The sequence below is a fragment of the Natator depressus genome, chromosome 13 (genome assembly GCF_965152275.1).
Source record: "Natator depressus isolate rNatDep1 chromosome 13, rNatDep2.hap1, whole genome shotgun sequence".
Classification (NCBI taxonomy): Eukaryota; Metazoa; Chordata; order Testudines; family Cheloniidae; genus Natator; species Natator depressus.
The window spans coordinates 36164597-36177407 of record NC_134246.1 but is presented as its reverse complement, the minus strand read 5'-3'; the positions used below and the strand labels follow the sequence as shown (position 1 = coordinate 36177407).

At 51.6% G+C, this 12811-nt stretch overlaps 1 protein-coding gene across 1 annotated transcript; it reads right to left on the bottom strand.

Moving 5' to 3' along the window:
• Positions 1-2701: 2701 nt before the first annotated feature.
• On the bottom strand, positions 2702-12517 carry LOC141996959 (granzyme B-like). The gene is made up of 6 exons (XM_074969253.1): positions 11751-12517; positions 11302-11449; positions 9738-9873; positions 7921-8181; positions 7622-7777; positions 2702-2776 (listed from the first exon to the last, which is right to left on the bottom strand). Exons 1-5 carry the CDS (start codon positions 11839-11841, stop codon positions 7628-7630), a joined length of 786 nt encoding a protein of 261 aa, XP_074825354.1. The 5' UTR covers positions 11842-12517; the 3' UTR covers positions 2702-2776; positions 7622-7627.
• Positions 12518-12811: the final 294 nt, after the last annotated feature.

Genomic DNA, 12811 nt, shown 5'->3' with positions numbered 1-12811 from the left:
TTCAGACTGGATGATCTGGTCTGGTCTGGTCTCAACTCTGCCATGCCATGACTCCGAGGAGGGGCTCATCTAGGATTTGAAAGAGTGAAAGAGCCAGCTTGGGGCTGTCACTGACTGTAGTGCTCAGGAATTGGGTGATGTCCCTGTCAACAGCGTGGGAGCCCTCCAGTGGGGCTCACACTGTCCTATGTCTCCTACATTACTGGAACCCGAGCAGAGCAGCCGTGGGCTGGGAGCCAGGCCTCATGGGTTGTGCGTCGTTAATGAATGTCGTTATTTGGACCCTGCCACCCTGTGTCATTCTTTCCACACTCCCATGGCGTGTGAATCAGGCAGGGAGGGGCTGCGGGATACCCCTGGCCAATGCGTGACAATAAGGAGGTGAAGGTGTCAGTGTACGACCTGGGTGGAAGGCTCTACAGTAGGATAGGCACGTTACCAGGGTCTAGTCATTTAGGGTTAGACAATCAATAGGGCTGAGGTCCCACTGCACTTGCCAGGCCCCTGTGAGCCCCGGCTGACTCCACAATGCAGCTGAAGAAGGACAACCAGCAGCAGGAGCCCAAGCCAATCAGCCACTTACCAGATAAATTGACTTCTGGTCATCAGGGTCCCCTGCGCACAGCGTGCTGGAGGGGTAATAGTAACGGTACCGGTTGTAACAGGTCTCATCGCTTATCACCAACAGGTTCACTTCCTGAAGGGTGTTGGGTGTATCAGTCAGGCTAGTCCTCCCCCAGCCAGCCACGCTGCACATGGTCCCCGGGCTCACTCTGTGATGAGCAGAAGTCAAATTAATCAGTCCCACCTCTTCAGTCAGACGCGCCTTGTGTTGCAGCTGTTGGGGCAAAGAGGGGAGGGGAATGAAACAGCCCATGAAGTGCAGTCAGAGTGTATGTGTGTGTGTGTCTGTGTGTGTGTGTCAGATGGAGACAACTCAGAAACTCAAGACTCAAGGTGATGGGATGGGGGTGAAACCTGCAGCAGTAGGAGGTCCTTGGGGGCAGGGGGATGAGAGGGGGAAGATACCTGCAGCAGTGTGAGGTCACTGGGGGCGGGGTGATGGGAGGGGGACTACATTCCCTGTAAGTTGCACGCCTCCACGGCCATGCAGGAGGCCACCAAGGGCCGCACAAATGTGCACATTGCACTCACGGGCGTGGGGTGAGGTGGGGGCGGTGATGAGGGAGCTTGGGGCATGCGGGGCCTCAGCAACTCCCCCAGCACCAGGGCTGCGGTGCGGCAGGGAGAGACGCCTCTCCGCCCTGCCCAACCCCGGGGCTGCCACAGGGAGAGAGGACTCCCGCAGCCCTGGAGCTGCTGCAGCTGGGAGAGATGCTCTCCCCCAGCCCAGGTGCTTCTTCAGGGAGAGAGGGCTGGGGGGAGTCCTCTCTCTCCGCCGCAGCCCTGGGGCAGCCTGCACCCCAAACCCCTCATCCCTGGCCCCACCTCAGAGCCCTCACCCCCCAAGCCTCAACCCTCTGCCCTAGCCCTGAGCCCCCGCCCACACTCCGAACCCCTCGGCCCCACCCCTGCCACACTTCCCCTCCATATTGGTGCACATAACAATATTCATTCTGCACATGGATGGTAATAATTAGTGAGAACGTTGGATGGGGCCAGTATCGGCAGCAGTGTGAGGTCACTGGGGTGGGGTGATGGGATGGGGACGGTACCTGCAGGAGTATGAGGTCACTGGGGCGGCGTGATCGGATGGGGGCCGTACCTGCAGCAGCATGATGTCATTGCTAATGGTGTCTCTGTTGTATCGCGGGTGCAGGATCTGGCGCCTCACAGGTATTTTCTGTTGGCTCCGTTCCCGTTGTCTAATGTTATGGGCTCCCAGTGTGACAGTGATCTCGCTGTAAAACCCAGGAGCAATCCATGGGGCGTTAGGGGCAGGAGCGTATGTCAGGGGCAGACGGGCACATGAGGGTCTGACTCATGAACAGTGACATGGAGGGGACGGGGCAGTCTGGGGCTGTCAGGCTGAGGTCTCAGGCTCAGCTTCTGCCAGCAAAAATGTACATACCCCCGTACACATTGCCAGCTCCGATCCGGCTCCGTTGCTGGGGATTGGCTGGCTTGGAGGTGTGGGGGTGGGGGGGAATGGAACAAGGGGCATTTCCCTTCCAGTGGGCACTGGTTGCCATAAACAGTTGCCCAGTGGCATTGGGGTCCCAGCCTCTATCTCCACTAGTCCCTTGTGCTGTTCCCTTGAGCTGCTTCACTCCTTATTGTTCTCCCTGTCCCTGGGTCTCAGCTCCCATCCAGCATGATCCACACAGGGGTCTATGCCTAGCTCCCCCCAGCTCAGAGCCCTGCAGAGCTGTCCTGGGGCTGTGAGCCCCTCCCTGCCCTGATCTGGGCAATGGGCCAGACCCAAGCTGGTTTCAATGGCCATAGCCCCATTGATTTACCCAGCACTGGAGCTGGACCATGGTTTGCCGAGGCCCCAAGAAACACACCAACGCCCCCTGAGCAGATCAGACCCCTGGGCTCTGCTCTCCCAGCCTGTCCTACTAACTGCTCCTTCCTTGCAACCTACCACGGTGCCAGAGCTTCTGGCTCCCCCATCACCTGCTAACGCCCGACCTGCCCCGACATCCCCAGCACAGAGGTGCTTACTCTCCCTTGCAGTGAGCGGCCGTCAGCACGAAGTTTGTCTTCACCAGGAACCCTCCACAGCGATAGCTCTTGTCTCCGTGTCGTATTTCCAGATTGGCCATGTAGGGCCTGGAGTGGGCCTGGGCTTGCTGTCCCCCAATGATCTCACCTGTGGAGGGGAGACCAGGTTCATACAAAGAACCCCATCATCTCCTTGGGCTGGGCTGGGACTGAGCTCCCCATCCTGAAGGGGAATCCCCACAGCCTCAGCCCACCCCCTATGATGCTCTCCCTGGGGGATCCCTGTGCCTGGAACTCTGTCCCCTCAGCTTTCCCCCAGACTGGACACCCCATGGGACTGGGAGGTAAATTGAAAGATCTGTCCTCGCTGGGTGGAGAATCAGTGCCAAATGCACAGGGAGTGGGTCAGTAATTGCACTGTCTTGAGTTAATGGCATTCAGGGCCAAGGTCACCCCAAATTAGGCCAGGCAAGCCCCAAAAGGGCACTGACAATCTTACTGGCTAAATTTCCTTCAGTCAGGTTCCATTCCCCAGTCCAATGCTGCTCCCTTTGCACTTCCAGTGTTGTCAATGCCGTGGGTAAAGAGACAGGGAGAGATCGTTTTGGGCATCTGCTCACCCTTCTTATAGCTGTTTCTCCTCTACAAGAACCATCACCAGCTGAGGTTCATGATACAGAAAGTGTGTGAACAGGAACCCCAAGCTGTTTCTTTGTCACAATGTAATTTTTTTGTCCATGTCCTCTTTCCTGCTCAAGAATGGCCACTTAATCAGGTGATAGTCCAATTGATTACATTGACACCTGGCTGAGGCATTCGCTAGTCTTCTGTCTCTGGCGAACTGGTCTGTGGCTGCTCCCCAGACTTGGAACATATCTTAGTAAAACCATACAGTAGAATATTATAACTTTAGCTGCCACACATATTTTACCAGGACAGTAATGATCAGCAAAGTATGAATTTTTAGACAATACCTCACAAGGCATGCTTTGTATAAAATTTATCATAGTCCTGTAAAAGAGGTGAACATATGGGTATAGATTGTCACAGGCCCCTAGATAGCACCCACTGAACCCAATCCCTGAGACCCCCCATTCACCCCAAAATCCCAGGGGTCCCTGATCCCAGCCGTACTCACCAGCCCAAGCCCCGGGGGGCAGGAGAAAGGCCATGGGGAGCAGGAGCAAGATCTGTACCTTCATATTTGGAGTCAGTGCAGGGACAGTGCATCTGCCTCAGGCCTGGGGGCTTTATAGACTCAGCAGGGGGAGATCTTGGGGGCAGGAAACCTCAGGGTCGTCCACACACTCATCTAAATGCAGGGCTCAGGCATCTCAGTTTCTAACCACAGACAACCACATGGGGTGAGGGGAAGTACACGCCCTGTGTCAGCCAGGAAGCCTGCACAGCTGGATGGATGCTGCCTGTCTGGGTCTCTCCACAGCTCAATGGATGATGGACCACTGAATGGAGAGGACCCCGGTGGACACACGTCTAGAAGGATCCAGGGGTTTTCTGGTTGCCAGCTCACAACCGTGCACATCTGGGGCTCTTACTCACCTGGACCCATCATCGCTCAGTTCCCTGCCCATGTCTCTGTGGTGCAGGCAGTGGGTGACAGTGACAGATCTCAGTGGTGGGTAGGAACGTGGCCCTTTGATCTTTCTCAGGGTGGCCCAGCCGAGAACAGGGTGGGGCTGGGCAGAGCAGCCGTGAGCTCCGATCACAGCGACTGCGGCAGGAGGGTTCCTGAGAAGCCCCCTGGTGAGACTTTGACCAAGTGAATGGGATGTGGCAGCCTGTGTGATGCCGTACAGCTGGGAGCTATGACTGTACAGCACCAGAGGGTAAATGACATAGCACAGATAGGGACAGAACCCAGGAGTCCTGGCTCCCAGCCCCCTCTGCTCTAACCCACTAGACCCCACTCCCCTCCCAGAACCAGGGATGGAACCTAGGAGTCCTCGCTCTCAGCTCCCCTTGCTGTAACCACTAGACCCCACTCCCCTCCCAGAGCCCTAAGATAGAGGCAGTAATCACTGCAGATTAGAAACCATGTCGCAGGTTTAAAAGGCCCCATGTCCAGTTCCCCACCCCACTAAGCCAGCCAGTCCCCAACTGTGGGGCTGGATCAGAGCCGGCACCTCCAAAAGGGGAAAGGCCCCACACCCAATTTCCCATCCCTTGATCCAGCCAGTCCCCCTCCTATTGGTGTCAACCAACGATGTGTTCACTGTCCTTCACAAGCCAGTCCTGTCTCAGACCTGACAAACTCACTACACCTCACACACCTATTCCCTGGTGTTTAGCCCTGAAGGGTAGTGTGTCAGGACTCTACTGAAAGCTGGTAGCTTGTCAAGCTTCATGCTCGCTGTGAGTCGTGCATACAGGTACTAATTCAGGGATAGTGTGTCTATCCTGACACCTATGGCTCATGGGCTTGGAGTGACCATCCAGGAAATCTCATGGTTGGGGGATAGCTCGTTCACACAGGAGATAGCTGGCAGACCTCCCTGGTTAGCTGGTGATGGACTACATGGTGTGATGCTGGCAGGCCCAGGCAGCTGGCATTAACTAAGAACTAACAAACTCGTAGCTGGAGACCAGACGGTTCACCTGTGTGTTAATTTCACTCAAAAGAGGGAGGAGTCTTACAAGAACATATTCAGTGTTTACAGTCTATGAAATGCTTGTACCTTGCTGCCTTCATCAATCTCACGTGCAATGTCTGTGTTCCAGGCTATAAGGAAACATGAACGTTTTGCTTTATAACATTGAAAGTGTTTGCTCTGAACTTGGGAACCCAGGCATGGGAATCCTCTGCCCCCCCTTCCGGCATCCATCCAGACAGACCATCAAAATGAGATGGGCCGTCCCAGACCATTACAATACAAAAAATTAGTTAATAGCCCTCTGGCCGCTGGGAAATGTGATGTGCAAGGAAGTGCTGTGGGCTTGGAAGCTGAATGACATAAATAAAAGGAAGCCACAAGGCAATTTTCTGTCTTTTGGGCTGTTTGACGTCTGAGTGGGCTACAGACCCCAAACTGGCACCAGAGCTCCCCAGGGGTTGCCCTGAGAGACACTTTGAACTGACAGACCACTACAGCTCTGGCACTCTGCGGATTTAGATGGTAACTCATTGGGGTGTATATGTTTGCCTGCTTTAACCTGGAAATAACTCTGTTATTTCTTTTTCCTAGTACATAAACCTTATATAATTCATTAAGAACATGAGAACGGCCAGATTGGGTCAGACCAAAAGTCCATCTAGCCCAGTATCCTGTCTTCCGACAGTGGCCAAGGCCAGGTGCCCCAGAGGGAATGAACAGAACAGGGAATCATCAAGTGATCCATCCCCTGCCACCCATTCCCAGCTTCTGGCAAGCAAAGACTAGGGCCACCATCCCTGCCCATCCTGACTAATAGCCATTGATGGACCTATCCTCCGTGAATTTATCTAGTTCTTTTCTGAACCCTGTTATAGTCTTGGACTTCACAACATCCTCTGGCAAAGAGTTCCACAGGTTGACTGTGCGTTGTGTGAAGAAATACTTCCTTTTGTTTGTTTTAAACATGCTGCCTACTAATTTCATTTGGTGACCCCTAGTTCTTGTGTTATGAGAAGGATTAAATAACACTTCCTTATTTACTTTCTCCACACCAGTCATGATTTTATAGAGCATTATTAAATCCATCTTCTCCAACCCATCCTAATCCAAGTCTCCAATACTGCAATCAGTATAGGTAAGCCAGGCAAGGCAGATCAGTTTCTCTTTTGTTTTATGTGAATTTTCCCTGTGTTAAGAGGGAGGTTTATTCCTGTTTTCTGTAACTTTAAGGTTTTGCCCAGAGGGGGATCCTCTGTGTTTTGAATCTGAATACCCTGTAAAGTATTTTCCCTCCTGATTTTACAGGGATGATTTTTACCTTTCTTTTTTTTTTATAAAACCCTTTTTTTAAGAACCTGACTGATTTTTCCACTGTTCCAAGATCCAGGGATTTGGGTCTTTGATGATTTTGTAACCAATTGGTTAGGATATTATTCTCAAGCCTCCCCTGGGAAAGGGGGTGTGTAGGGCTTGGGGGGATATTTTGGGGGAAAACGTCTCCAAGTGGTCTCTTTCCCTGTTCTTTGTTTAAAATGCTTGGTGGTGGCAGCATACTGTTCAAGGACAAGGCAAAGGTTGTACCTTGGGGAAGTTTTGAACCTAAGCTGGTAAGAATAAGCTTAGGGGGTCTTTCATGTGCGTCCACACATCTATACCCTAGAGTTCAGAGAGGGGAAGGAACCCTGACAGGAGTATTGAGAAAATGTCATCAAAGAAGATTCAGTGGGAGTTTTTCAGATCTGGATGAAATTCTTTGTGGGAGTTTAAATTGTAACTCCCCCCATGCCCCCAAAAAGAAAGGAACAAAACTTCCATGACATTTTTTCCCCTTGATTTTCGGTCAAGTCGAGCAGTTTGTAGAACGGATCAGAAATTTCCCATCTTTTTGACCAAAGAGTACACTTCCAAGTGGGGAGGGAAGGGTTTTGCAAACGTTTGAGGCAATCACCAAAAAAATGAAATGAAAAAATCTTTAACCAGCAGAACAAACCTCCAGGTGTTGATACTTTCAAACACAGACCGGCAGACTTTCCAGAAAATACTTTACAGAATCACAGAGAGGCAAGGCGGGTGAGGTGGTATCTTTTATTGGACCAGCCTGTCTCATCCACCTTGTCTCTCTAGTATCCTGGGACCTCGCGATTCGTTTCTAAAGCTAAAACCTACAGTGTCTGACGGGGCCTGTTTACGGTTTTAAAATAATGTGCACCAGGAAACACCAAGAAGACACTATTTATTGACTGGCTTTACCATGAGCCCATCACCATAGTGGCTGGGCTCAAGACACAGCTCCAAGGAGATAAATCCATACAGCTAAGTGAGGATTGTAACGCTCCTTTTATAGCTGGGAAACTGAGGCAGAGAGCAAAGAAGGTGCTTGCCTAAGGTTAATCCTGCAGCTTTCTCATTGTTTTCTTGATCCAGGGGATGTACGCTGAGACCCTGGTGAACACCCTGGGGGGGGACCCGTCAACTTTGCCAAAAGAGACGATGCCCTGGGCCGTCCCGTCACAGACCAGGGGGCCCCCGGAGTCGCCCTGCGAAATAAATGCCAGGTGTTGAAGCTGGTTTCAGCTGCCCTTCCCATGGGTGCATGTCCCTTGGTACAGCTCAGGGTCTCAGCGTCGCCCTGTGCTGGGCCAAGCTGGGAGGATGCGTGCAGGGCAGGTGGGATATTTACCTTAAAGGACGATTTATTGAATTCCTTGGGGTCGCCCACGCAGAGCATAGAGTTGGAGATGAAATGGGAGTAGCGCATGCACCTGTTCGCCTCCAGCACCATCAAGTTGACCTCCTGCAGCGTGCTTGGCAGGGAAAACCCCCTGGCCCGGGTATTCCCCCAGCCTGCTACGTTGCAGATGTCTCTTGGCATCACCTCTTCACCATCCTCGGGCAGGAGGACGAGCTGCACGGCCGCCGTCAGCTTCACTTTGCTCTTCAGCTGCAAGGAGCGTGCAAGGGAAAGGGTGGCAGCAAGGCCTAGCGGATAAAGCACTGGGCTGGGACTCAGGAGACCTGGGGTCTGCTTCTGGCTCTTCCAATGCTCTTGGGCAAATCACAGCCTCATTCTGTGCCTCAGTTTCCCCGCCAACCATTTGTCTATTTATAGTGTGAGCTCTTTGAGGCAGAGCTGTGGTTCACTGTGTCTGTGCAGTGCCTGGCACAATGAGACCCTGATCTCGGTCGGGGTCTGTGCAGCGCCCGGCACAATGGGGCCCTGATCTTGGTCACGGTCTGTGCAGCGCCCGGCACAATGGGGCCCTGAATTTGATTGAAATGCCACCATAATACAAATAACTTCTGAAACCACATTTTTTGAAGGATTTTGGTTTTGGGACTGTGTGTATGTGAGAAAGACGCTGCTCCCTTCTGCAGGAGGGGACGAGATCCCTGCCCGGTATATGTCTGGAGAGGAGAATGATCAATTTACAGGGGGAAAAACAATTTTTCATACCATTCAGAATTTTTCATATTTTTTTAAAAAATCAGATGCAAAATGAAAATTTTCAGTTAAAAAAACCCATTTTGAAGTTCAGAGATTCTTTCCCCACTTTCTGTCGCTTTGACCTTTTTTCTTGCAGTGAAAAGCAAAACAAGAAACAAAAAAAGGAACCAAGTGTGGGAATGTGTTGCGGGGGAGACCCCACGTTTCCCACATTTGCCTAGCATAGAGGAGGAAAGAAAACATGTCTATTATTTTTTAATTCTTCCTAATTTTTTGCCAGTGGGGAAAAATAAATAAGGGGAGAAAACAAATTTCTCTGTCACTCCCTCGCACTTTTTATCTTTTATCTCTAACTGAGTATTGGAGGCAGGGGAATAAAAACTGGTGAAAAGTGGAAAATTCCTCCAGTGTTTCAAAACATCATTTAAAAAAAACAACAGAAAAAAACCCACATTTCTTCAGCAATTTTCTCATTTTGCTACATTTTTTTACAGGCAAGGTTAGGCAAAAGCTACGTTTCTTCAGGAAGGTTCCAGTTTGGGGCAAACCCCCCATTTTTGACCAAAAAACAAACAAAAGAAGTCATGTTGAGTCAAGATTTGAATACTCTGAGTATGGGGTCATTATTATTATGCTTTATTAGGTGTATTATGGTAGCACCTAGGGCCCCAGTTATGACCCATGACCCCACTGTGCAAGGTGCTGTACATTATTTATTAAAACAGGGAGTCCAGTGGCACCTTAAAGACTAACAGATTTATTTGGGCATAAGCTTTCAGACGCAAGAAGTGGGTTTTTTACCCAAGAACGCTTATGCCCAAATAAATCTGTTAGTCTTTAAGGTGTCACCGGACTCCCTATTGTTTTTGTGGGTACAGACTGACACGGCTAACCCCAGTCACGACCCATGACCACATTGTGCCAAGCACTGCGCAAACACAGATTGAAGCGACAGTCCATGCCTCAAAGAGCTGACTCTCTAAGCCAAGAGCCACCAGGAGGAGACAGACAGACTAACAGGGATTTAACAGGAGAAAAACAGTCATTGGTACCTTAAGTAACATGAGGTCGTTCTCCTGTGTCTTGTTGTTGTATTTCGGGTGGGGAATTTTCCGTCGGACAGCCAGGCGTTGCTGGCTCCGCTCCCGCTTGGTCACATCATGAGCTCCCAGATACACCATGATTTTTCTGGGAATGCAGAGAGTCATGGCTGGGAATGGGGTAGGGTTGGGCGGTCCTAGATCCCACTGGCCTCCCCCACGCAAAACTCATCCATGCTGCCCCAACCTTCTGGGGTGTTAAAATAGGAACCAGAGGCAGAGATTTTCAAAGCCACTAAAAGCAGCTGCAGTGAAACAGTTATGTACAGAGAGAGGAATTGTTGTCAGTAAGGTTCAGAATTAACGTCTCCATGGAGCTGAATGAGGGTGGAGCTATTATTGTCAAGTCATGCATGAGGAGTTACCCTACGGCAGTGTGGTCTAGTAGGTAGAGTGCAGGAGGGGGACTCAGGAGACCTGGGTTCTATTCACAGGCTTGCTGGATGACCTTGGACAAATCACTGCCCCTCTTTGTGCCTCAGTTTCCCCATCTGTAGAATGGGGATTTGTACATTCCAAGGCCACAAGACACCACTGTGATCATCTAGTCCGACCTCCTTCTCTTGGTTAAGATAAACAGATTGAGCTCCTTGAGTCTCTCACTCTAAGGCAGGTTTTCCAATCCTTTAACCATTCTTGTGGCTCTTTTCTGACCTCTTTCCCAATTGTCAACATCTTTCCTGAATTGTGGGGTGCCAGAACTGGACACAGGATCCCAGCAGCGGTCACACCAGGGCCAAATCTGGGGTAGAATAACTCCTCTACTACTACTTGAAATTCCCCTTTTTTATACATCCCCAGGATAATGATTCCAACCCCTTTTGTCAAGTGCTTTGAGATCTCCAGATGAGAAGAGCTAGATATTATAATTAACCTCACATCGGCTGAGATTTGCAAAGCTGTCAAGGGCTTTTAGACCCCCACATTTAATTTTAATGGGGATTGGCCATGCACGTCCATTAGGCACCTTTGAAAATCTCATCTCATCTCTTCAAAAAGCAAAATTCATTCAATCGGTGTTCTGCAAATCAGGAAACAGCAGGATCAATCAAACTGTGCCATTTATAAAAAGACTTAACCATCTAGCCCCAGCAGCTGCAAAGATATCCTTAAGTCCCCCACTTTATTAACACTTCCTGGTCCTCTCTAGGACTGGGAGGACAAAGAACTCTGTGACTGAGATTTGGGGATTTGGACGCTTCTGGTTTGGTGTAATGGGAATGGGTTGTTCAGTTCCCCTAGGTGACTTTAAAACGCCAGCCCATGAGCTTGATTTACGCCCACAGAAACTGCCTGGAACGATAGCCCTGCCTCTCTTCATCTTGGCCAGGCCGTTAACTCTGAACCCTACTGGTGACAAATTAAATATCAGCATTTAATTCCACTTTAGTGGACACCCAGGCAGTGTAAACATTGCCACCTACCCCCATGGGCAGTAAGCCACAGCTGACCCCTCTTTGGGGATTCCCCAGGAGGCAACAACTTTGAAACTGAGAGTTAAGAAGCAGGCACTTACCCGAGGTCACAGTGCGCAGCTGTCAGCACAAAGTCCTTTTGAATCAGGAATCCTCCACACCTTTCGTGCCCATGCTTTGTGCTGATGTTGAGGAAGGCCATGTAGGGTTTGGAGTGGGCCCGGGCTTCCTTTCCACCAGTGATCCATCCTGGTGGAGATATCCCCACACCAGGATATGATTAATGTCAGCCTCTGGGCAGGTTAGCTTGACTCACAAACAACATGTGGACACGTGTCCATGTGGACACGGGCCCTGCATCTCCCCCTGTGGCTATGCAACTTTAGCAATGGCACCAACTTTGCCCCAGCCTTCTTCAACCCATGGCATCCCAGCTGGGTCCTAGGGTGAGCACAACGCCCAAGGCAGAAGTGTCTGACTCTGGGGAGGACCCAGGATGTGCAAACAGCCACAACAGCACTGAACGGGTCCTGATTCCCTCCGTACTCACCAGCCAGAGCCCCGGGGGGCAGGAAAAAAGCCGTGGGGAGCAGGAGCAGAAGCTGCATTATCAGAGCCATCCGGGGAAGGGGACAGCGCATCTGCCTCAGCCCTTGGTGATTTATAGACCCAGCAGGAAACCTGCAGGTCACATATACGTGCTCATCTGAACGGCAGGTTCAGACTGTTCAACCACAGCCGACCCACACAGGCTGAAGGGAAGGACAGGCTGTGCGTCAGCCCAGCAGCTGGGTCCCTGCACAACTGGATGGATGATGGACAGAGAAGACCCTGGTGGGGGGATGTGTGCCGCAGAATCCAGGGTTGTTCCGGGTGAGGGCTCACAGCTGGGCACATCTGGGGCTCTTACTCATCTGGCCTCATCCTCGCTCAGCTCCCTGCCCATGTCTCTGTGCTGGGGGCTGTGTGTGATAGCGAGTGATCTGGGTGGCGGGTGGGAACGTGGTCCTTTGATCTTTCTCACAGTGGCCCAACTGTGAACAGGATAGGGCTGGGCAGACCAACCATGAGCCCTGATCACAGCAACCGCGGTGGGAGGGTTTCTGAGAAGCCCCCCGGTGAGTCTGTGACCACGCGAAGGGAATGTGGCAACCTCTGTGACACCGTATAGCTGGGAGCTATGACTGTGCAGCACCAGAGGGGAAATGACACAGCAGAGCCTGGGATCAAACCCAGATGTCCTGGCTCCCAGACCCCTCCCCGCTCCAACCACTAGACTCTACTTCCCTCCCAGAGCCAGGAGAGAACCCAGGTGTCCTGGCCCCGAGACCCTCCCGCTGTAGGGAGGGGACACCTGGTGTTATGTGGAGCTGGATCAGGAGGCACAGGCGCCCCCATCCCCCGATCCCTTCCCTTTGCCTCCCCTTGTGTGTAGGATCATGGTGCTGTCTCTGCTCTGGAGGGTCCATATGGTCGTGGGTGGGAGGGTTATAAACACCCCATGGACCACCTCATGCCCCCGTCCCACATGTACAGAGCCCGATAACCTGCCCAGACCCCCCAGATGTCTTCTAACAACCCTGTGTTAGTGGCCATCACACCCTCGACCCC

Excerpts from the sequence above, each read along its gene's own strand:
- LOC141996959 (XM_074969253.1), bottom strand. The coding sequence starts at position 11,841 with ATGCGCTGTCCCCTTCCCCGGATGGCTCTGATAATGCAGCTTCTGCTC. Across the intron at positions 9,874-11,301 it reads GCTGCGCACTGTGACCTCGG|AAAAATCATGGTGTATCTGG; the intron begins GTAAGTGCCTGC and ends CTGCATTCCCAG. Across the intron at positions 8,182-9,737 it reads ACGACCTCATGTTACTTAAG|CTGAAGAGCAAAGTGAAGCT; the intron begins GTACCAATGACT and ends CGCTCCTTGCAG.